The sequence below is a fragment of the Polypterus senegalus genome, chromosome 6, assembly GCF_016835505.1.
Source record: "Polypterus senegalus isolate Bchr_013 chromosome 6, ASM1683550v1, whole genome shotgun sequence".
Taxonomy (NCBI): domain Eukaryota; kingdom Metazoa; phylum Chordata; class Cladistia; order Polypteriformes; family Polypteridae; genus Polypterus; species Polypterus senegalus.
Genome location: NC_053159.1, coordinates 63,228,199 through 63,253,497, shown reverse-complemented (window position 1 = coordinate 63,253,497; position 25,299 = coordinate 63,228,199). Strand labels below are relative to the sequence as shown.

At 37.3% G+C, this 25,299-nt stretch overlaps 1 protein-coding gene across 3 annotated transcripts in view; it reads right to left on the bottom strand.

The window, feature by feature from the left end:
• The window catches only part of espn (espin), a 150,325-nt gene extending 128,888 nt beyond the window's left edge, over positions 1-21,437 (bottom strand). For all 3 annotated transcript variants that reach the window (XM_039756126.1, XM_039756127.1, XM_039756125.1), the window contains exons 1-2: positions 20,841-21,437; positions 3,594-3,787 (exon numbers count right to left, since the gene is read on the bottom strand). In XM_039756126.1, the coding sequence (XP_039612060.1) occupies positions 3,594-3,787; positions 20,841-21,134 (488 nt within the window). In that variant the 5' untranslated portion in view covers positions 21,135-21,437. The remainder of the gene's footprint in view (positions 1-3,593; positions 3,788-20,840) is intronic.
• Positions 21,438-25,299: the final 3,862 nt, after the last annotated feature.

Below are 25,299 nucleotides of genomic sequence, written 5' to 3'. Positions count from 1 at the left end.
AGTTCTTAGGCCTGTGGTCAAGATCAATTGAAACACATGGACAACAGCAGTCAAGTATAATCTAATTTAATCTAAATTCCACTGTCAGTTTATTTACTACGTATGCCATGAATGCAGTCTACTAGCCTAATGACCTATGGATTCAGAACCACCTTTGTTAAATCTAGCGTAACAGTAAAACATTACTCAAGCTAATATCTGCATAGAAAAAGGAGATTTACATTTTGGATTGAAGTGCTAAGTGTACGTCCTGCACTTGGAGACTGTGGGTGCAGTGCCTAACAGGGCACCAGATGGTCTTAAAGAGGATTTTCACATGCAGGAGGAGTGACACGGGTTCTGCAAAGGACCAGGAGCCTCACTCATAAAAATCTATGTAGAATGATCCAGATCTGAAGGTATGAGGTTTCCTAAAAGTTCCTATGAATGATTTATAAAATATTCCTAAGTATTAATACGTGTTCCCAAATCCTTCCCATTTACTGCAAGTTTATAAATCACAAATCATCTTAAGATGTGCCCACACGATCAAGGGTATCATAACCAAAAGAATACCCTAAAATATTATTATATGAAAGGATATAATGCCAAAAAAGGCAGATTATCTATCTGCAGCAATGTAAAGACAACTCTGAGATGCTGGCCTTAGAGGTAGTTTCCAAGAAAAAGCCATATCTACAACTGGCAAATAAAAAGAAAATATTAAAATGGTAAAATGTTTGGCATCACTGAGAATGTCCAATGCCTATGCTCTTTTGACAATTTTTACCTTTTCTTTTCACTGTTGCTGATGATACTGGCATTTGTCACATACTATTTAAGTAAGCAGTCAACTGAGGACCTGTAAGGTGTCAGTTTCTCAAACTACAGATTCTGATAAATACATCCTCAAGTGCACGTAGTGCAATTGTGCATCTCGGCCTTCTGCTTCTTCTGTCCTGGTTAGATGCAGTTTGCTCTCTTCTCTCAAGACAATAGTGAACATCTTTTATAGGAAATGTTTGGTTTCTTGGCAATCTTTGCATGGAATAAGCTTCAGTTTGCAAAACAACAATAGACTAGTGTGTCATGAAAAAGCTGAGCATTCTGGCCATTTTAACTCAGGACTGAACTTTAGGAATGCCACTATATTGAAACCCAAAGAAAAACATGTTACTTGCGGTTACTGAATGGAACAACACGTTTCAGCTGTGCTAAAACAATTGACTAAAAATTTTAAGTTAACCTAGTGGCAATTTCATTAAAAAAAAAATGTATAAATTTCTATCAATTTTCTCTCCACTTTCCTTACAACTAGAAATTGTCAATTTTTGGATGATTCTGCATCATTGGGTGCTAGTGTATATAGTGAACATATTATATTAATTATTGTGCGACATTGCCAGAGCAGTCAGGTGAATGTTAAAAATTGTATACCCAAGTGACATATGAAAAAAATAAGACAAATGAGTTGGTATTTTGGAATAGTTTGTAGCAAAAAATCTATGTAATATATTTTAGTATTGTGTATTTTATTTAATAGAATTCAACAATCCTTCTATTGCTTTGGCTCAAAAGTCTTTCTGGATTGGCTTTGTGCTAGCCTATAACAGTACAGTATATTAAAATCATTCTTATTTTACTGATCAATATTTTCTTTAGGTTTTAAGGTTTAGAAGTGCCTATAAATCTTGTATTGCAATGAGTAAGTCTCTAATTCCATTTGTGGGCACCAAAATGAATCTATGTACATAATTACAAATTCATGCTCTTATTTTCCCTTTTGTATGCATAAAAGAACATTATCACATTAACTTCAGGTTTTACAAACCCCTGTTGTACACTAATTTCCAAGCTATCAAAAAATCATAGGATTTAAGATCAAATCTGTTAATTCAATTGTTTTATTAAATGAGAACTGTTTATTCCTGAGCAGGTCTTTTGTGCCTGTGAATATGGCATATATTTGTTTTGTTGATTCTCAAAATGATCACAAACTACAGAATATCCTCTAGAAGTGATTGCAGGATGGCTGTAGTCTGGACCTTTTACTATTTACATTTGCTTAATATTATACCCTAAGTTTAGTCTGTGTTGGGAACTAGACAGTAAACTTGTTATTTACTGCCAAACACTAAGCATTAAAGGAAGTTAATTCAAGGGGATTGTTTGGTTCAACTTAAATCACACTTTATTTGCACGTTTTAGCAATTTCCTTGGGAAAGGCCTTATGACACAGCAGGTGTTTGGAAGAGGTCCACTGTTTTAGGGTGACATTTCTACAGTTTCCAAATGATATCCTTTTTGTCTCATCTGACTTTTACTTTTTCACTTGCTCTTCTGCTATTGTTCATTTTTTTTATATATGTGACTCCATCCAGTGGAGTGGGACAGTGTTGTGGAATTTGTATTAACAAATATCTCAAATTATAATGTTCTTGTACAAAAAAAAAAAAAAAAAAAAGTGTGATACTGGTATATAGTCATTCCTTGCAAGCTTTTCTATAATTACTGCATGTTTCTAGAGTTCCTGATACTGTAACTGTACATCTCGCCACTTTCCTTACAACTAGAAACTTTTGTAGTTGTTAAACTCCCTCTCCACACACCATACGCTCTACATGCTAAATAGTACATTTCCTTTATTCTATAGCAGAAAAAAAAAAAAAAAGGTTTCCAGGATGTAGTCCACCAATTAGACAACAGATAAATTATACCATCCCACACTTGCACAGACTTTCAATCTCAAATTTGAATGTAAAAACTTTGATACAGAAGTTAAGCAACTTTAATACAATGAAATCTCTACAAGGCAGCAATAGTGTATAGAGAGACAGATACTTTAAAGAAAGTTTTGCCTAATATAAAATGTAATAATTATTATTTAATTATTACATTTGCAATAACTGCTTTCAGGAATATACTTTTATTATATTATTTAAAAAAATATATTTTTTATAACACTGTCTTGGAAAGACAACTGGTGCAATAGTTGTATTAGAATCACAGTTATTCAGAAGTTCAATAAAACAATTAAACAATTAGTTTTAAAAAACATGCATTTTCTTTGGTTTTTTTACTTTCTTCTATAAGCATTCTTAAGTCTCCCTTGTGCTGCTTTTATTTAGCCATGTCACACTGACACAATGTAACAAAAGGTTAGCCTTTAGTAGTTATACATATACAGTATTGAGGATCAAGCCCGAAAACTTGAGGAAGACCTGGATAAACCCAGCATTACCCAGGTAAAGCTTACGTTATCCAGCAGACCTGTGTAAAGCAGGAATAAAATATGAGTTTCTGGCTTTACCTTAACATGCATTCAAAAATGTATACTTGTTTACCAAAAGATATAAATAAATAAATTTAGAAAATAGTAGCATAAATTGCCCCATGCACTTTATTGTAACTTTTCCATCTGTACATTCTGTAACCACTTTATAACTATGGTACATCATGAACGTATATTCTGTTCTTCTATACAGAATCCATGACATTTTCATTCTTAATTCTCATTAATAATCACACTTTCCTCATATTTGATTAAATCTTTCAGCAATAGAACACTCTGTCTCCATGTTTTCTTCCTCTCAGATCTTTGACAGATGTCTTACCTGGGATTATGCTCCAAAAGAAGTCTTAGTGAGGCAAGGTCTCCTTTGGCTGCAGCATAGTGGACAGGAAGGGCTCCAGTGTCTGTCACAGCATTGGGGTCCCCTTCCCCACTCCTTAGGAGCCAGTCGGTTATCTCATGGTGGCCAAAGCGAGCTGCAAGGTGTAATACTGTGGCCCCAGAGTTATCCCTATCCTGAAAATCAAAATTGGATTAGTATTAGCCTTTCATGGTTTTAAACCCAGCATATATATTCAGAAGAAGAATTTAAAGTACTTGAACAGGTTAAAATTCTGTATAATGGTACTTAAGTAAATGAGTATGAGTTATAATTTGATTTTGTGTGGGAAAAAAAAAAAAAAATCAGTGTACAACTGGGATCTACAAAACCTAAAACAGCAGTTACAACAGTATATCATACTAAGGGAATGAACCTCAATCTTTAAGTTTAAAATTGCAGGCTAACAGTGCATCTCATACATTGGCCGACAGATCATTTGGCCATTCTGCAGAAAAAAGGCACCCCCACATCCTATAGATGGTCATGAAAGGTTGACTGGACACTCTAAAAGGGCATGAAATGAACAAATTTAAGTGTGTCCAGGCATATACAGTACTAGCACTTCAGTTAGGGTTTTGCCTGATGTTACTGGGATAGGGATCCTGCCAGTATAATTACATGATTTCACTCATCTGATGAATCCAAAGCAACTTCTTTTTTATGGTCCATTTTAGGAACATTGCTATTATAGCCTATGATGGCTCGTGATGCTTGTAATGTAATTAACAGCAGACACACAGTTAGTTGATTTTTCACCCAAGACAAAATCTTGCATAAAATTATTATATCGCAAAAGAATTATTTCTAAAGCACCAAACAATAAACACACACCTCAACGTTACATTTATTCCAGGGTCATTTCTTTCAATTTTTGTTTTAAAAATGCCTTGGGCATGATTTTGCATCAGAGATAAAAGTTTCGGGAAGCGGACATATTTGTGAATAACATGACCACAAATCAAAGAGGTAAATTCTCAGTTATTAGTGTCTCTAAAAGTATTATTCATTCATTCATTTTTTCTGTTTCTGTATCCCTGCTTATTGTTTAAAAAGAATCTTGTCAATATTAACCTGCTTGGACTGTTGCTCAACACATATATATATCACGTTTAGGTTTTGTAATTAAGACGTATCTCAGAACCAATATTATTAGACACTAGTTGTGTTATCTGGCTTCGCCTAGGAAATTTCATAAGATAATGTGCCAGAGAGATAGAGAGATAGATACTTTATTAATCCCAAGTGGAAATTCACATAATCCAGCAGCAGTATACCGATACAAAAAAAAAACCAATATTAAATTAAATAGTAATAAAAATGCATGTAAAAGCAGACAATAACTTTAAATAATGTTAGCATTTACTCCCCCGGGTGGAATTGAAGAGTTGCATAGTGTGGGGGAGGAACGATCTCTTTAGTCTGTCACTGAAGCTACTCCTCTGCCTGGAAATGACACTGTTCAGTGGATGCAGTGGATTCTTCGTGATTGACAGGAGTTTGCTTAGTGCCCGTCGCTCTGCCACAGATGTTAAACTGTCCAACTTTACTCCTACAATAGAGCCTGCCTTAACAAGTTTGTCCAGGCGTGAGGCGTCTTTCATCTTTATGCTGCCTCCCCAGCACACCACCACATAGAAGAGGGCACTCGCCACAACCGTCTGGTAGAACATCTGCAGCATCTTATTGCAGATGTTGAAGGATGCCAACTTTCTCAGAAAGCATAGTCGGCTCTGACCTTTCTTACACAGAGCATCAGTATTGGCAGTCCAGTCCAATTTGTCATCCAGCTGCACTCCCAGATATTTACAGGTCTGCACCCTCTGCACGCAGTCACCTCTGATGATCACAGGGTCCATGAGGGGCCTGGGCCTCCTAAAAATCCACCACCAGCTCCTTGGTTTTGCTGGTGTTAAGATGTAAGTGGTTTGAGTCGCACCATTTAACAAAGTCTTTGATTAGCTTCCTGTACTCCTCCTTCTGCCCACTCCTGATGCAGTATTATATGTGGTTCCCCCTTTAAAGTCTACAGAAGTAAATGTATAAGCAAAGCAAGGTTGGGCTTTTGCACATGTTTGTATAATGATATAATGTTCATTGCGGCTATATTGTATGAGTTGGACAAAAGGATCAAGGACTTCATGTTTTTTGTGTATTTAATTGAGAAACAGATCAGGGACTGGATGCAATAGACCAAGACCTTAAGCCTCTGAAACTCCTGACTTCCTCTTGATGCCACTGTGTTGCTCCTGGTTGGCCTTAGACCTGATGACACCCAATTCTGAACTCCACTTCTCCCTCCCTTGTTGCTTCTAGAGAAGTGGCACCTACTCGCAGCCACAACACCTGGCACTCGAGTATTTTAGCACATTTGCTAACAACGGACCTTGATATCTTCCTTGAGATTTACCAAACTTCCTCTTTCTACTTCAGACTTAACCGTAGAGGCCACGTGTGAATGCATCTCTTTTTTCCCTGTCCAGGGCAGACACTGCCCCTTCTTCAGTCGTCTGTCCACCTATTTGGTTATTGCTGCTGTTTGGCTTATCAATTGCTTCTACTTTGTCCTTTGTTTGCATAAAGTATGCTCACAGTGAAGTATAGAGCAGGTAAGTTAGCATAATATTAATTGTTACATTAGAACAATCTCCACGAGAACAGGCCATTCAGCCCAAAAACGTTTCAGTCCCTTCCACTTAATTCTTCTAAAAAAAACATCAAGTCTAGTTTTGAAAGTCCCTAAAGTCTTACAGTCTACCACGCTACTTGATAGCTTATTCCAAGTGTCTATCATTCTCTGTGTAAAGAAAAACTTTCTTAATGTTTGTGCGAAATTTACCTATAACAAGTTTCCAGCTGTGTCCCCATGTTCCTAATGAACTCAATTTAAAATAAGTCTTGATCCACAGTACTAATTCCCTTCATAATTTTAAACACTTCAATCATGGCACCTTTTAATCTTCTTTAGCTTAAACTGAAAAGGCTTGGCTCTTTTAATCGTTCTTTATAATTCAACCCCTGTAGCCATAACTGTGTATTACTATGAGAAACGTTCAGAACCTAATAAAAACAGTCAAGCTCATAGATACATAAGTTTTCTAACCCACTTAATCCTTTACAAGGTCATAAGTGAATGGAACCCATACCAGCAGCATGACAGGAAACAACACTAGACAGAGTACCAGTCCATTACAGGGCCCAACCACACATACCAATACTTCCACTTGTAAGCCAATTTGGAATAGTCTCTTGACACAATTTGCATGTCTTTGGGATGTGAAAGGGAAACAGGAGTACTTGGAGGAAACTCACATAAGGAGACCATGCAGACTACTCAGAGACAATGATGGAATGCAAACAGGATTTAAAGCAAAGATGCTTGTTCAGTAAAGCAACATTGCTCACCATTGTGCTAAATGTTCATAGATGCTGTATTTGATGTTATGTTTCATTGGAGTTATCAAATATTATTTTGAATTTTACCCATATTTAAAAACATGTACAAAGTTCTTGGGGAAAATATATTATTAAAATCAACAAGTCTGAGAGAAACGCATTCGATGTAGATTACAAGATCATTACACAGCTGAAACTCCAAGAGATACTTGCCAATATGTATATGTTTGCACACATGTGAGCTTATGAAGGTTTCAGTGTGCGTTTTGATAAGATAGCACCCCATATCTACCCAGTCTGGAGTAACTAACATAAATGTCCAGGAATCTTACAGAACCATTTATCAGACAAAAAAAACACCAAGGTGCAGTTGAGTATAGGAAGAACTCAAAATTATCAGAGAAAGACAGAAAAAATAAAGCAAATCCTGCATCATATAATGGTTGAAGTGCTTAACTATTTAGTGGAGTTCCCACCTACAAAAAATACCCAAGCAATTTCAATCTGTCTCCAAACTCTGGCGTCTATTTCTTTCAGCCTTTGGTGTTACCTCCCAACTCTAAACTCACTAGAGTACAGAGTGCGTGGAACCTTGAAAGTTAATTCCAGACTTACTTTCAGATGAAATGCCCCTAGGCTTCGGACCAGTCCTCAAAAGGTATAGTGAAACATTATTGGTAATCCCTTCAGGTGGCCCTATACTCCCTGAATGACCTTTCAATGGCCAGACCAGCAAATCATCTTCCAGATGAACTGTTCTCTATTTACCATCTGCCCATCACACCTTGAACCCTCCTACTACCAGTTGGTCTAGAAGAGTTGCACTTGTTTCCTGCCAACACTATTGTCTCTTTCACCCTAATACCATATAGGAAGATTTAGTTCCTGTGCACCACTCACTCTGATTGGGCATGCACTCCCTGTTGGTCTATCTCTTAATGCACTAACATTTCTCTCTCCATTTCTCTCTGCTATGTTTCATTCTAGTGGCATCTTTGCCCATGGCAATCCCTTACAGTAGATATTCACATGCAATTCAAATGCTATTGAGCATTTTAATTAAGAACATTTTGCTCCCTCAAACTACTAAGTTTTCCTCCAACAGTTTTCATGCAGTAACTTTATCATGAACTGTACTTTAGCTGTTTAATTAGCCCGGTGATGGACTGGTACCATGTCAAGTCATGCTGGAAAAGACTATCACCTCCAGACACTTGCAATTGGATTAAGCAGATTTAAAAATGTACTTATGTGCTTTAAGCAAATAAATGAATTAAAAATTTTAGCATATGTACAGATATATATGAAAAATGGGTCCATCCATCCATTTTCTTAACCTGTATCCAGGTCAGGGACATGGGTCAGCTGCAGCATATAATGAAATAATGATGTATAATAAAAAATGCTACTGGTCATCAAGCTCAGTCTGTTAAGATATTGGAAAATCTGGATTTTGGTAACTTTTTAGTCATCATCTGGGGCGAAGGGGTCTTTTGCATTATTATTTTGGACATGTCACTAACCTTGCCTCAAGTATGTTAAAATTAATTTCACTAAATTAAATTAAGTTTTTACCAGGTATAAGCATATACAACAATTTACAGAAATCTTGTGCCAGCTTAAGTAAACAATTAAGGAAAACGTACTAATTGCAACACAAACTGTGACTTAATCAGTTTTAACGGGAAAAGATGCAGGCGAAAGAAGAGAAGAAGCAGGCCGCTAGAGTGGAGAAAAGAAGAGCTGCTCAGGAAGAAGCAAGCACATCAACCTCTGAGCAAATGAATGCTAAACTTACAGAGAAAGAGTATGAAAACTTTGAATGCACAAGTCAAGTGTATTCACTGCACAATGTAGTGTGCCGTTACTGGTTCTCAAATAATTCTGCACTTACTGAATGGGGTGATAAAGGGGATGAGACACATGAATGATGTTTCTTTCTTAGTGAGGGAAGAAATGTTGGTTACTTAATATAAGAAAAACCAAGGAACTGGTTAATAATTATGTGAATTTCCCCTTGGGATTAATAAAGTATCTATCTATCTATCAATAACATTCACCACACCAAACAGCCATTACAACCAATCACTATTCAGGGAGTGGATACAGAGGTGGGACATTGCTTCAGGTACTTGGGGGTACACATGAATGACAGGCTGTACTAGGCTAATAACACAGAGGAACTATATAAAGGAAGGGCAGAGTAGGTTCTTTTTTCTCAGGAAACTGCATTCCTGTAATGTGAGTAATGACATTCTTCACATCTTCTATAACCCTGTAATGACTAGTGCAGCATTCTACACCATGCTGTGCTGGTAACATTGCTTCAGTAGAGGCCCACCAAATCAACAAACTAGTTAAAACAGCAGACTCATTTATGGCACACACTTTGGACCCTGGAAGTAGTAGCAAAGGAGAGAGTTAAAACAGAACTGATCCAACCTGCGAATGTTGCAACCAAGCCCCAGCCTCACTAGGTCACATGTTCTGGGCCTGCACCAAATTAACATTATTCTGGACAAAAATTTTTAATTACCTCTCAGACAGCCTTGGACTCACAATCCCTCCTAACCCATTAACAGCTGTGTTTGGGGTTCTTCCAGAGGGTCTTAAAGTGGAGAAGGACAAACAAATTGTGGTTGCATTCACTACACTGTTGGCACGCAGACTCATTCTGATAAACTGGAAGAACCCAAACTCTCCTCTTTTAAGTCAGTGGGAAACTGATGTGTTATATTATTTAAAAATTGGAAAAAATCAAATACTCAGTTAGAGGATCTGTACAGACTTTTTTCAAAACATGGCAGGATCTAATCAGTAATATTTTAAAATAAGTTTATAAAGCACAGAGAATTTATTAATTTAGGTATTTTTCCAAGCCTTAAATTTTACACCGTTTGGCTTGCTCTCTCTCTCTCAAGGGTGGGGATCGATCTGTTCTTAGCATAATTCTTTTTTGTAAAACTTGATTGCTATGTATTGATTGTAATAAAATTAATAAATAAAAATTAAAAAAAAAAAAAAAAACAACTGAGTGCCATTATGAACAATTCTGCACATCCTATCTCGGTACACTAACATTGAGGACTTTCAGCCAATGAATTATTCAGCAGAGGTGTGTCAATTAAATGCTACTGGACCTCCTTCATACCAGCAACAATAAGCCTGCATAACGCCTCATTGTAAATGGGACCGCCAAGTCAGACATTTTAATTTTCTTTCTTTCTTTTTAGTCATTCTGGTATGTGTTCAGACCATATTGTGTGTGTGTGTTTGTACATGTATTTAATTTATTTATTAATTACATTTATTTAATAAGCTTTTGTAAAAAGTTAAATTTCCCCCAGGAGATGAACAAAGATCAATCGATCTATCTATCTATAAATGATTAAAACAATCTGACAACTCAAATAGTTTCATTTATGTGCCATACTCTATACTTTAAAAGTGAATACAATTTTAGTTTGGATGGGGGTGTTTGACGATCTGGGGGAGACAGAGGCAAATCAAAAGTTGTGAGTGGCCACAGTAACTACAGCAGGAAAGATGTTATTCACACACAGAGTGATTCTTGCTTAAGTGGCCAGTAACATTTTCATGATAATAATTAAAAGATACAGCTGTCAGGTTGAATGCTCTTTGATTATTATTAACCACGCAGTTGTTTCAGATTTGCCAATATAAGGGAAGGATTTCAATAAGTGAAACAAGCTCAGATTAATCTTGGTGTACTCAGAATGATAGACAACGGCCTAATTTAGCAAGAAACAGCTTGAAGGTATTGTAACCAGTTTTGTATCTCATGGATTATATGCGATAAACAGATTGGCCCACTGCACTGGGGGAATGGATTAACATGAACAAAGCTGCAGACAAGCAGTCATGTCATCCATAGAGTAACATTACCCTCCCCCAAGACACACACAGATTTATGGAGACATACTTTTGAGGTTAAACAGTTAAGTTATGGGCAACTCATCTATACCAAGAACTTGAATTCAACTGTGGTATGACTATTTTTTTTTTTTTTTTTTTTTAATTACTAGGTACTTTTAATAAATGAGCATCAAACAACAATCCATTTTTTGTTAAAATAATGGTTAACCAAACTTCTTTAAATGAAAATTTAAAAATTGAATTTGTTCTGTACAGATCTTCAACTCTTAATAAAGCAACCTATACAAATGCTATGGCTTTTCAGACATTCTACTGTAGAAAAGCATGCTAATTTATGTGGTTTTTTGGTGGGTGCGTGTGATCTGCCTAGAAAGCAGGGTGTCAATTCAGTAGAACAGAAAGGTGCACCAAGAAGAAAGTTGTTAAAGCTGACATTTGAAATAATTCTAAAGATGGCATGCTCAGGTAACAAGAATGCAGGATTCAGTTTAACATCACTGATATGTTTTATAGATTGCAAGATTTAGACAAAATTAACAAACCCAAAACTGATGATTGACCAAATAGCCAACAAATAGTAAGAGAAATTGAGAGCAACACCAGAAAATAAATTTAGTCAGTTTAGTTAATATGTTTACCAAATCAAGAAGGCATGGAATTCTGTAGAAAATGATGATGAGTAAAAGGAAGTTCCCTTGTATTAGTCTATGCCAGGGCTTCTTAAATTGTGTATTGTCACCATTGGGTCGCGAGTTACTGTTGTATTTATTGGTAATGGGTTGCAGATGGTTTGCGAAGTGGGTATCAAAGAAACTAAAAATTAAAGATTGCATTGCGGCAAAATGAATTTTTAAGAAATACTGGTCTATGCAGTAAAATTTTAAATTTGATAGAAACAACAGAAATGTTATTCTAGAACATGCCCAAACTTCATCCATCCGTCATATGTTCTTGCTGTGCTAAAGTTAGGGTTGCAGAAGCCGGTCCTTAACCTCATGGTGTCAGAGCAGGAACCAGCCCAGAATAGCATACATTCAAAGATAAACCCATTCTCTCATACACTATGATAATTTAGTGTCAATAATGAACTAAATACACTTTTTAAATGTTTTTTTTGTTTTTCTGGGTGATGAATGGAACAGACAAAAAAAAAAAAAAAAAATCACAATACTCCATGGTGAGGACATGCAAATGCATTCAGATGGTGGCCTGCCCAGGATCCTAAACTGGTCTCTTGATGATGTCAGGCAGGAGTGCAAACCCTCAATTAACTGGACTGAAAATTGCCCTCATATTTAACATGGCTAGATATTTCAGTTCTGCTATTATGTGAAAAGAGAAAATGCAGGGACACGCGTTCCTAATTTCATGCTTGGGAATGAATCAAATAAGCAAATAAACATTTGTTAAGGAGAAACAGTTGCAGCCATGTTATACAATCAGACTTCACAATTGTAACAATAGGTTTGATTTGATTTCTGGATGGAGGAGCAGCAAAATATGGTGTTCTGCCATGTCCAGGCCATCAAGTGAAAAATCAGCTAGATATTACTAAAACATAAAAGGAGGCATACCCATGATCTTATAAATTGCAATGAATCACTAACTAGTGGTAGTTATCAAAAGAAGATCCAAAGATGTGACAAAAACCGAAATGCAATCAAGGTTTTTAATGCAAACATGATCATATTTCAAAAAAGTGTAGCTTGCAGATACCGTTAATTAATGGAATCAGAAAATGACACAACTGATGAAAATTGAAGTCTACCTCCTGTAGGGATTTGCAAAGGCGGAGGTAGCACTAGTCTGGCACAGAATGGGTAGGAAGTGGTCAGGGCCTCCTACAATGCATGCTGCCATGCCTTGTTTGAAGAGCAGCATTGCAAGGGGGTTGGTAAATCCTGCAGAAAAAGAGTGGACATCCTGTAAGTAATTAGTGCAAGGGCACCAAAATAAGGACACACCACAGAAGGAACTAGAAGAGATTCCCTCAATACTCTTTAGAAAAACTAACTTTGCCCCTCTCCCCCAAAAACCTCCCAACCTACACTATAAGAGGCTGTGCCAGGCCTCACATCAGAAATAACAGGACTATGTTGTTGTATTATTCGCAAGTGTTGGAAAGACAGGGCCATATTACATTTTTATGAGTGGGGACAGGCAACATATAAGCAAGTGGCTGGGAACTTTACAGCCATCCCTCAGATGGCAATACATGGCCCCTGAATGGTTGCCATTGAACGCCATTGCCTATTTATTGTAGAAATCCCAGAGACTTGGTCGTTTATAAGCTAAATAAGTCTCAGAAATGCCAGTTACCTCTGTCGATATACACTTATAGTTGCATTTCTACTAAAAATGAAATACTTTAAACCTTCACACTGTGAAGAGAAGTTGAAAGATGGGCGTGTGTTTCTGTTGACTGACAATGGTTAACTATTGGTAACTGATGGTTACTGAAACAACTTAGCTGAATCGAAATGTGCTTTCATGGGTGGCTTTTTATAGAATTATACCAAATCCTGTGCCTACAACAATAAAACTGCAGCTGATCGAATCTGTTGCTTTAAGAACCATGACCTGATCAGACCCAAACCCACACAAATAAGTACATTTGTACTTAGATTAAAAAAAAATGCATAAACTCACTACATAGTTAAAAGGTGTGCAATAACTGACGCTGTGTGGTTTGCAACAATTCCGTGGCCACGTAAGAGTATATGGGTTATAAAAATGGAGCTCTTATTTGCTTCTGTGATAGTAAGTTCTGTAAATCTTACTCTTAAACATATACATTAATTTTGTGTCTGTTGTTTTTGTCATTACCAGTCTGCTGGACACATGCAAGTAAGAATTTCATTGTACAATGTGCCAAGAAGATTTTTTAAAGACTTAATACTTAAGCTGTGAGTTTTCCTTTCCAAAGTATTACTTGGCGTACAGAACTTTCCACTCTCCTTCTGATCTTTCTCTGTCTAGAACTAGAGGTCTATTGAGGTAAACAATAAGGGAATAAATAGTAATAAAAGGGCTTATAATTAAAGAATAAAATACAGTGATTAAATAGCAACAGTAGCTATGCCTTCTTCTTGCACTGCACAACCAGGACTGCACTTTTCTAGGGACCGAGTCCATTCTTTAGTGTTTACTGTTGCTCCATTCATCAACCTCCTTCCCTTCTTGTGCCTTTACATCTCACTAATCTCCTTTTCCCTTCTATATATAGTGTCACTTCTAAAGCCGATGTAATGAGTTAAATGCCTTCTGAAGCACTCTACTTCAGTCTTTATGAAAAGCCCTTGTCCTGGACCCCATACCTTTCTTTTGGTTTGAATGTTATTTACTTGTTAGCTATAGAAATACAGTGGTGTGAAAAACTATTTGCCCCCTTCCTGATTTCTTATTCTTTTGCATGTTTGTCACACAAAATGTTTCTGATCATCAAACACATTTAACCATTAGTCAAATATAACACAAGTAAATACAAAATGCAGTTTTTAAATGATGGTTTTTATTATTTAGGGAGAAAAAAAAATCCAAACCTACATGGCCCTGTGTGAAAAAGTAATTGCCCCTTGATAAAAAAATAACCTAACTGTGGTGTATCACACCTGAGTTCAATTTCCATAGCCACCCCCAGGCCTGATTACTGCCACACCTGTTTCAATCAAGAAATCACTTAAATAGGAGCTGCCTGACACAGAGAAGTAGACCAAAAGCACCTCAAAAGCTAGACATCATGCCAAGATCCAAAGAAATTCGGGAACAAATGAGAACAGAAGTAATTGAGATCTATCAGTCTGGTAAAGGTTATAAAGCCATTTCTAAAGCTTTGGGACTCCAGCAACCACAGTGAGAGCCATTATCCACAAATGGCAAAAACATGGAACAGTGGTGAACCTTCCCAGGAGTGGCCGGCCGACCAAAATTACCCCAAGAGCGCAGAGACGACTCATCCAAGAGGTCACAAAGACCCCAGGACAACGTCTAAAGAACTGCAGGCCTCACTTGCCTCAATTAAGGTCAGTGTTCACGACTCCACCATAAGAAAGAGACTGGGCAAAAACGGCCTGCATGGCAGATTTCCAAGACGCAAACCACTGTTAAGCAAAAAGAACATTAGGGCTCGTCTCAATTTTGCTAAGAAACATCTCAATGATTGCCAAGACTTTTGGGAAAATACCTTGTGGACTGATGAGACAAAAGTTGAACTTTTGGAAGGCAAATGTCCGTTACATCTGGCGTAAAAGGAACACAGCATTTCAGAAAAGAACATCATACCAACAGTAAAATATGGTGGTGGTAGTAGTGTGATGGTCTGGGGTTGTTTTGCTGCCTCAGGACCTGGAAGGCTTGCTGTGATAGATGGAACCATGAATTCTACTGTCTACCAAAAAATCCTGAAGGAGAATGTCCGGCCATCTGTTTGTCAACTCAAGCTGAAGCGATCTTGGGTGCTGCAACAGGACAATGACCCAAAACACACCAGCAAATCCACCTCTGAATGGCTGAAGAAAAACAAAATGAAGACTTTGGAGTGGCCTAGTCAAAGTCCTGACCTGAATCCAATTGAGATGCTATGGCATGACCTTAAAAAGGCGGTTCATGCTAGAAAACCCTCAAATAAAGCTGAATTACAACAATTCTGCAAAGATGAGTGGGCCAAAATTCCTCCAGCGTGCTGTAAAAGACTCATTGCAAGTTATCGCAAACGCTTGATTGCAGTTATTGCTGCTAAGGGTGGCCCAACCAGTTATTAGGTTCAGGGGGCAATTACTTTTTCACACAGGGCCATGTAGGTTTGGATTTTTTTTCTCCCTAAATAATAAAAACCATCATTTAAAAACTGCATTTTGTGTTTACTTGTGTTATATTTGACTAATGGTTAAATGTGTTTGATGATCAGAAACATTTTGTGTGACAAACATGCAAAAGAATAAGAAATCAGGAAGGGGGCAAATAGTTTTTCACACCACTGTATACATAGAATTGACAGCATTTACCCCTTTCTACAATATTAAACATACTTATTGGAGGAAAACTTATTTTTGGCTTTAACTCATAACTTGCTTAGCTGGTACATTTATTCAAAACAATGTTTAAATCACACAGATACAGTACACTTGCACTGAACCAGCACTTTCACAGTCACTTACTTTGGCTATGTGATAGGAACTGCCAAGGACTCCAGGGCAAAGTCAATGAGACTACAATACCTGCTAGAGCATTTAAGGTATACTGGGAATTGTGAGTCAGTTCTACACTATACCATAAAATGGTCAGTTTTATCTGACTTTTGTCAAAGCTGAAATCCTTTCCTATCAATACAATTGCATCAATCTGTTACACCTAATAAATAAATAAACAAAAATAAATAAATAAATCACTGACTCCATTTCCCCTGCTTGTTTATTAAACTCTTCAACTGTTGTAAAATTCAAGTATCTCAGATCACCACACTAATACTGGGAATAATAGTACAGTACAAAATGCACAAATTGGTACACTGATTGACTTTAATACTGAGCAACCCTTTGAGAGATGAGCCCTTATATTTATAAAAGAGGGCCATCAAACAAAACCTGAGACTATAATGCTTCACATTGAAAATATTTTTTGGAATATATTTGAATGCATGTTTAAAATTCTGAGGAACTAATAACTATTAGGAAAAATAACATAGCCTTCTTCTTTAAATTTTTACTTGCTCGTATACAAAGAATAGGAAAAGTATTGTAATTGTCCAAAGATTTGATGTCGAGATTTTGATTAAACTAGATGTTTTAGATCTCCCTGACTTTCTTGTATATGAAGTGTAGGGAAAGTATTGGAATCCTCCAAAAATTCCAATTCAAGATTTTGATGAATCGACAGTTTAGACCTCCCCAAGTCCGAAAACACAATTTTTGGAATTATGTCTGTGTGTGTGTGTGTGTGTGTGTGTATGTAAGCACAGTAACTTGAGTACACCTTCACTTAGGTTATCCAAATTTTGCATACAAGCATTAGGTTCAAAACGTAGATTTCTATCAACTTTTGGGCTATTTCTGTTAACTAGAAGTGGTACTTTACCTTTTATTATATATAAATTACTTTGTGACTTTAAGATGTAAAACTCTACTTTGCCCAATTAGGATGAAAGACACATGTGAACACTGAAGTTGAAAGTGACAAGTGACTTCAGCTGGTAGAGAGCTCTTGCCCTAATTTTTCAAGTTCTTATCAAGTGAACATTTAAACATTAAAATTGTGCATAAATGATCATCTAAAACAAAAACATAGTATTCTGTATGAGGATTCTGCAGCGGTGCTAACATTAGCAATCTGGCATCGACACCTAGGTAGAAAAAATGCATTCTGAAGGGGGTGTTTAAATTAAAGCTTTGCAGAAGCAATGGATATTGAAAGTGATTTATTGTATCATCTAGGAGTGGAAAAGCAATAAATGTTGTCATTCAAGTTTCACTAGAACACATTGCCTCTGAATACCTACAGTTGGCATGAAACAAATATTCCAATATTTGACCTCCGTATATCAATGATATATTTTGATGCACTAATCGCAGCACTATACAGTACTGATTCTTTACATATCTCTGCTAACTATTAGATGTCAATGTCTGTCCATCATTTGGACATCTGGATCCTGATCTTACAATTTAGTATGCTTACTTGTTTACATATCCACTCATTTAAAAAAAATGTTTATTCCAAATCAGAGTTGTGAGAAAAGCCATCATTTCAAAATATGTTTAATAGTCCATGCTAAACCTAGCTGGGAAACTAGACTTTTTTTTTTTTTTTAAAAACAACAAAGATGCCAGAGTGGTTCTTTAGTGCAATGCCATAGGGAGAAACATTACTGATTACAAAAAGAACCATCTACAGGAGGTTCCAGAAAGAACGTTCAGTTATTTAGATTCATAAAAGGATCCATAAATAGACATGCAAATATTATAACAGACTCGTGCAATACCAATGGGCTCATGATTTTAAAAGGGCTCTTGTTGCATACAATATACCACCAGCTAAGTTCAGGTTTTCTTTAACTGTTGTATCCCGATAGGCAGCCTAACATATTAAAGAATTCTGTTTTTTTCCCCCCATGTATTTGAAACCTTTTTAAAGCCTAAAGAACCATTACCAGAATTAAATGGTTCTTTGTCAAGCAGCGTTTCTAGGAGGAAACACACACCCCAGTAGACTGCCATCTTAAAACCATTATTTAAAATGTGCAGTTTATTACATGACACAATCACTCATACAGTGCTAAATTAAAATCATAAACTTTCCACAAACAGTGCCTTGGACAGGATGCTAATTTGCAGTTCAGGAAGATATAAAGCAGCTGAGAGAACTCTGCACTGCACCTACTTCATTACATTTCAAATAATTCTTAAACATACACACTGAGGCAGTGGTGATGGACAGTGGAAACGGCTGAACCCCCTGTTCCCTTACCTGGCTGGGAGGCCAGGATAAGAGATGGATGGAGTACACAGCCTCCCAAGGTGGCACGCTCCCCTGATCAGTATTGCCTTCTCATTCATGCACTCACAGGGCAATCTGGGAGTTGCAGTACAGTGGGGCAGCCCTGCTGGGTAACGTGGGGGCCTCCAGGGAGGAGCTGTCCCTAATTTTCAGTGCTCCCACCTGAGCTAGGAGTGCATCTTCCTTGTAATGTGCTGCCATTGGAAGTACTCCTGGGCATGGCATAAAAGGGACCACAAGATCTAACTCTGGGTGTCAGAGTAAGGCGTAAGAGGGTAATGTTCACCTGAGAGGTGTGGAGGAAAAGAATGAAATAATAAGAGACTGTGAAGTATTAAGAACCTGTGAAAAGGTGGTATGTAAATACAATTTCTCTTGTCTGAACCCAGATCTATTGTTGCAGTAATTGTGTCTGAAGTTTAGTGCTCAGTGACACTACACCATAATGAATGAACTCCTCATCATATCCCTAATCGAATCTGCACAATATTGATTTTCAAAGGTGTCAACAACTCATGGAAGGAGTCTGAGGAAGCTACAATTGAAAACTTCAGTCGATTAAAATAACCAAGCTTTTTAAAAGCAAGCTTTGTCAGCTATTGTTGAAATACATATTTGTAAATAGTTTATAATCTCCTGCACATAGTTATTTATCAACAATGTCTTCATTGCTTCAACTGAAATAAAAGAATAATTATTGGATGCAAATGTGTGCACAGACAGTCATAACAAAACACTTAAAAGTAGCTTTTTCAAAATTTCGTTCGAGGTTACTTTTACAAAGGTGTGTGGTCTATCAAACTGATGAATGTTATTTTAAGATTTTTAGGTACACATCTCATTAGTAGAATGATAAACATTGCTGGACTTGCCATCACTAAACAAGGGAATTCTTTTCTTAGCATTGGCTGGAGGTACCAGTGCTCTTCTGTTTTGGCCATACTCCATGTCAGAAAATTCACACTTTAATACAATGCGAGTAATCACCGACAAGTTAACAAAGATGAGATTAAAGGCAAAAAACAGACAAGCAAACCAACAGGCAGATCTGACTACAATCAAAAAATTATTCAGACTGTCCATTTTCTGGCAGATTTAAACAGTATTGAAATGAATGCAGTGGACAGAGTGACCTGGTACCCCAAAGATTTTCATCTGAGTCTTTCCTGTGGATTTTCTCTACCTTGTGGCCTCCGTTTTTTTTTTTTTATTATTATTATTTTCAATTCCATGTATTGAATTTTGCTTTTTTATTTTTGTGTCATATTGTACATTTTCTAGTATCTTCATTGTGAAGATAATGTTCTTATTAAACTGATTGATTTAACCAATTGTTGAAATATAAATACACACACAAAAGCACTTCAGCAGTTTTTGTACAAATCCAATCATATCACAGTGCAGCTAAGTGTGTTCAATAAAGCATACTTTGTAATGAAGGGGAACAAAGCCTGATCAGCAGCAGTGTAGGTGTGATACGACAAAAGGACCTCACAGTAAGCTCCTTCAGTGAGTAAATGTGTAATTATTAAAAAGAGGGTATTTAATAATAAACAGACATTTTGAGATTATGTAATTTGTTTATCTCACTAAACAAATAAAGGCTTTTATGCCATCTCGCCTATCCTAATCATTATTGTCATTCCACAGCATGGAACTATGTCCTAATCTACACTGAACTGCAAGTCTATCTATGCTTTTCACTCATCTGCAATTCCTATATTTGATACGTGTCTAGTTTATGTAATTAATCTTAGAAAAGATGTGTTATGCCTTGCCCATATGGCGCATTCGCCTCGTTTTACGTTTACTGGCAGAAGTGGGAATGCGAATGTTACATGATATAATTTAAGGCTCTAGCCACTGCTCACCTGTTCCCAGTTTTACTTTTCAGAAAACTTCTCTCTTCATACAAACCTGACTCCAACCGTAGATGTAACAGCCCCCCTGAGATCTATCTTGCCTGTTTAACATCCCGTATAACACACTGGCTTCTAGTCACTATTTTCGCTCTTCCTACTTTCTCCTTCGTGTAGCCCCATTTTCTATGCTACCTTTTAAGTTCAATGCCGTTCTCATCGCACCTCCTCTCCTGTTTCGCCTTTGTTTGTCTAACTTCACATCCCGTTCCCCCCTATTATTCTTTAGTATTCACCTACAATAACTTGAATTAGTTATTTACCGCTAGATTACGGCTAAGCTCGCTTCTTGCTCGTACGGTCACTATTCGTCAATATTGATATTATTAGGCTACATTATTCTGCATTTTCAGTTTTTCTTAATATGTTTGTCTTATCCCGACCACTTCAAGCTTTCAGATAATTTACTCGGATCCCTCTTCACGCGCAGGCGTTACTCAACCCTCACCAGATCTACTTCAGAAAATTCGTCTGCCCCCGTTCTCACCTTTGCTCTGCAGCCACCCAGGTTCAGAAGCCACTGCAGACAGCCCAGGTTACCCGTGGCTGCCGCGTCGTGTGCGGGACTCGCTCCGTTCCTGGCACGGCTGAAGCCGGACAGTCCCGCGTCTTCTACTAAGTATCGAACGCAGCTCAGTCGCCCAGCGCGGGCTGCGTGATGCACCAAAGTAGCCCCAAGCGGGTCTCGCACTTCTGCAAGCAACTCTCGATCCCGATGCAGCTGTTTCAGGGCGTCTAGATCTCCCTGTCGTGCTGCAGCCAGCGTCCTCTCCAAGTCCATCCTGCACGAATGAGCCGGAGCCACTTTAGCGCTTTCCTTCCAGACCCTCCAGCAGTTCGGCGGCGGCAATCGTAGTGTGCATGACGCGGCACGCGGAGGTCATCGCGCTTGTCGCCGGCTAGCAGTTTGTTATTTTCTGGGTGCGTATAGAGCTACAGGTGGTTAGACTGGTACAGCGCTCTGGTGCTTCTCAGCGTGGAGAATCGAATGGCCTCCGAGAGCTCAGCGAATAAATAAATAATCCGCCGCGGGACAGAGGTGTCTTAGAGGATACGCACAGCCGAGAAGAAGGCGGGAGGTGGGCTGATTACGGGGAAGGTCAGGTGTTCCGCGATCAGTCTGTTAAACAACCGACAACTGAAAATGCCAAATAACTGATAAATCACTAAATAATACTGCAACTATCTATGATTTCCAAAGAGAGCGAAGGTAATGGAATTGCCGCTTTAGTAATTAATTTATTTTCAAACAGGAATAAAACCTAGTGACCTCACATGAGAATTCCAATAAACAGACTCACGGTTTTTAACTTAACAGAGGAATCTATAAAATACATGGTAAGCGAAAAGAGCATCAGTATGTTAGATAAGTGTCATCATACACTCTCATCATACAATAACCGAAGATAAATGATTAAGCAATATTTGTATTTTTGGTCTTCGTAAAATGTTGAAGTAATTAAACAAGTGTTTACACTTTGCACTATATGCCAAATATAACATGTTTCAAATATTCTCTAGTTAATCTGTTAATGCAGAGACCATGCCAGTAGCAGTGGACACCATTTCATCGCAGGAAAGGTCCACAATCACACTTGGCAAAAACACACACAGACATGAAGGATTATACAGATGGCACACAAACTGTTGGTGAGCCAGTAGCTGAACCCACTTTCTTAGGCACCATTACTAACTATTGTGCCACCCACTATTTCAATCCGTCCTTCTTTCAAATGTGCTTATCCAGAACAGAATTACAGGAAAGCTGGAGCCTGTCCCAGCATGTACTGGGTGCAAAGCAGGACCAATCCTTGGACAGGGTGCTGTCCCATTACTGGGTGAAAACACACACACATAACATGGGCCTATTTAGCATCACTCATCTGTGTGTGTTTGGAGTATGAGCACCTAGAGAAAACCCAATTCAGATGTCGGAAGAACATGCAAACTCCAAACTGGTAGCACCTGGGACCTGATTAAAAGACAGCAGTGCTACCACTAAACCACCACACCAGTTTTCTTCTTCTGGATCTAATTTTCCTTATCATTTTTTAAGGAAACCGGTGTTTGGACATAATAACTTAACTATTAGAAACTGTTAGAACATCACACCAACCAGAGACTTGTGTTAGTCTCGACTAATCTGCATAAGACATTTGCTTCAGCTGACATGGATATTTTCCATAGATTCTCATGGTTAGAGTAAAGCCATAGTTGTACTATACAGTAAAGGCATCATAATTCCTATGAACATTGTCTGTTTTTTCTCATATTTGATTTTGGTAAGACCCTTATTAACAAATACAAAATGTTTTAATTAATTTCTATATAAAATTAAACAAACACTACTCAAAACAAATCATAAACGAGCAGACATGAATAACATGTGAACACTCAAGCTGAAGGGGAAAGCAAGAGGCATTCCTGTACAGAGTGCAACAAGTTACAGATTGTGATATGGTTTTAAGATACACTGAACTTTCCAAGGTGACTGACCTAAATATTAATTAAACAATAAATTTGGTATTTGGTAAGTCAAAGTTATTTCTTCACAGTCATAGTATGTATTTGTTTTCCACATGAAATTGCATTCTAAAGTTAAGTGTATTTTATACAGTATATATTTAAAAATAACTAGCCTGCTCTTGCAGTTTATAATGGAGCTAATGGGTACCAGAGTACCAACATGATGAAAAGCTTTAAAACTTACTAAATATATGCATTTCTCAATCCAATAAAATTATTGGGTATTGATCCGCATCTTAAGAGTATGCACACATTGCAAAACAGAGTATCCATGTTGTTTTAAGAAAGAAAGAAAAAAGAAAACCATTGTGGGATTCAGCCATTTTAAAGAAGACCAACTGTGTGCCCCACTTCTTCCTCTGTGGCACCTTTTCACCCCCAGAGGTGTAAATTCACCTCAGAAACTAATCACCATGCACTGTTATTAGGATTGAATGTTGAAGCCCAGATATGAATAGTGTCCCAGTTGTGTAGGCAATTAAACAATACTTACTGAAAAAGGAGTCACGATTGCATATGTTCTTTTACTGTACAGAAGCTTTCTTTATTTTACAAAGATAGTCTGATGCCCATATGTTGATCATGTGCTTCAGTGAGAGAGAATATTGAGCAGGGATGTTGCATGTAATCAAGTAATAAGAGCTGAATAGACATTGTAGACATCTATCCATCCATCTTCCTAACCCTCTAACGCTGGAGCCTATCCCAGCATGTATCAGAAGGAAGGATTTTAAAGGTTTTCATCATATTGGGACTCCAGTGCTCATTATAAAACTCAGGAGTGGGCTAGTTATTTTTATACATTTATAAAATATGCTTCACTTCAATTTCATGTGGCAAACTAATATATACCATGACTGAGCGGAAATAACTTCAACTTATAATATCAAACTTATCCTATAAGAGAACACAGGGCACTGTCTTCATCCCCAAACAGATTGTCCTATTAAGCAAAAATTAAATTCGTAAACTCTCCTCAACATACTATTAAAATGTTTATATGTGTTCATATGTGTTAATATTCTTATCTAGAATATTTTTTGTAATATGTGAAGGTTTCTTTGTGTCTGGCACAACTAGCCTGTCTCAGGGTAGTTTGGGCAGGCCTTTAGACCTTTGCCCATGTGTACACATGTGTGGCCTGAACTTTTTAGTTTCACATTGTGGCTTAAAGACTAGAACCTTTTTAGGAGGCCCGTTGATATATTTTTGTTGTCATTTAATAGTATGTGAATTTGCAAATCTCACTATTCATTAACATGAATCACATCAGTTACTTATGTACAATATAATTCGAAAACTTTATCTATTGAACAAAATAGAAGAATTTATGAATATGTGTATTTCAGCTTTCAGTGTTCCTTCCACAGTCACCATCCAACACTAGTGATGCCACTGTGATCATTAATGGCTTATTCCACATGGTTCCAATGATCCTTTGTCTGCCATGTCTACTGCCTGTATATTCACACTGCTCACTTGGGGTCAGAGGAAACACTATCTGCACTCATTTTTTCTAATTCTATGAGCTGATACAAACCAGGATGCTTCCCAAGACTTACCTGTGGCCACACCCATGCCAATGGATTTAAGGAGAGGAGTGGGTATCATAAGTGCTGCTCTTTAAGTACTATCACTCTTTCTGTCACTCTTACTCACTCACAAACACACACACACACACACACGCAATCTTCACATGCTTCTTTTACACCTAGCTTCTCAGGATGGTTTATGTGGCCTCATCAGAATTTTCATGCTAAAAATGCAACTTTTGCAGACACTTCAACTGTAAGGACTGTTGATGTTGACAGTTCATATTGCAGATGATATGCTTTAATTTTTATGACCTTCTTTTAATAGCTTTTATATGTAGAAATAAAGATTTTTAGGGAGACCTAAAATCAGGCATTCAAATTTATCTTAAAACCCCAATTCCAATAAGATTCACTAGTAACAATGTAAGAGATTCACATTACTCTTGTTATATGATATTGATTCAGGTACTCAGCTATAAAACACACATTTTCAGTTCAGTTTCTGTCAAAAACTAATTGTGGGATCCCAAATTAGCCAATGAAAAGGTCTGAGTACCATTTCCAAAAGAATGTAAGTTAATATATATATAAACCAATTCAGATCTACTGTATATGACTTCAAAAAGAAGAATATAACACAGTTTGTCCACTGTGGGATGATTATGAGTGTAAACTGGCATGTTGAATTTAACAAGAATTTTGCATTTTTTTTAAAACTGACAATGGTATTTGATTAGGAGCTTCATTTATAGGTGGAAAAACTTTCATTATTACATTATCTGTGCCAGAACCTCCTTCAAGAAACTCCACCGTTGATTCCTCAAGAATGGTGACCTCAAGCAGGAAACTTAAGCAAATAGTGTGCAAGGCCATTTGCATCACCAC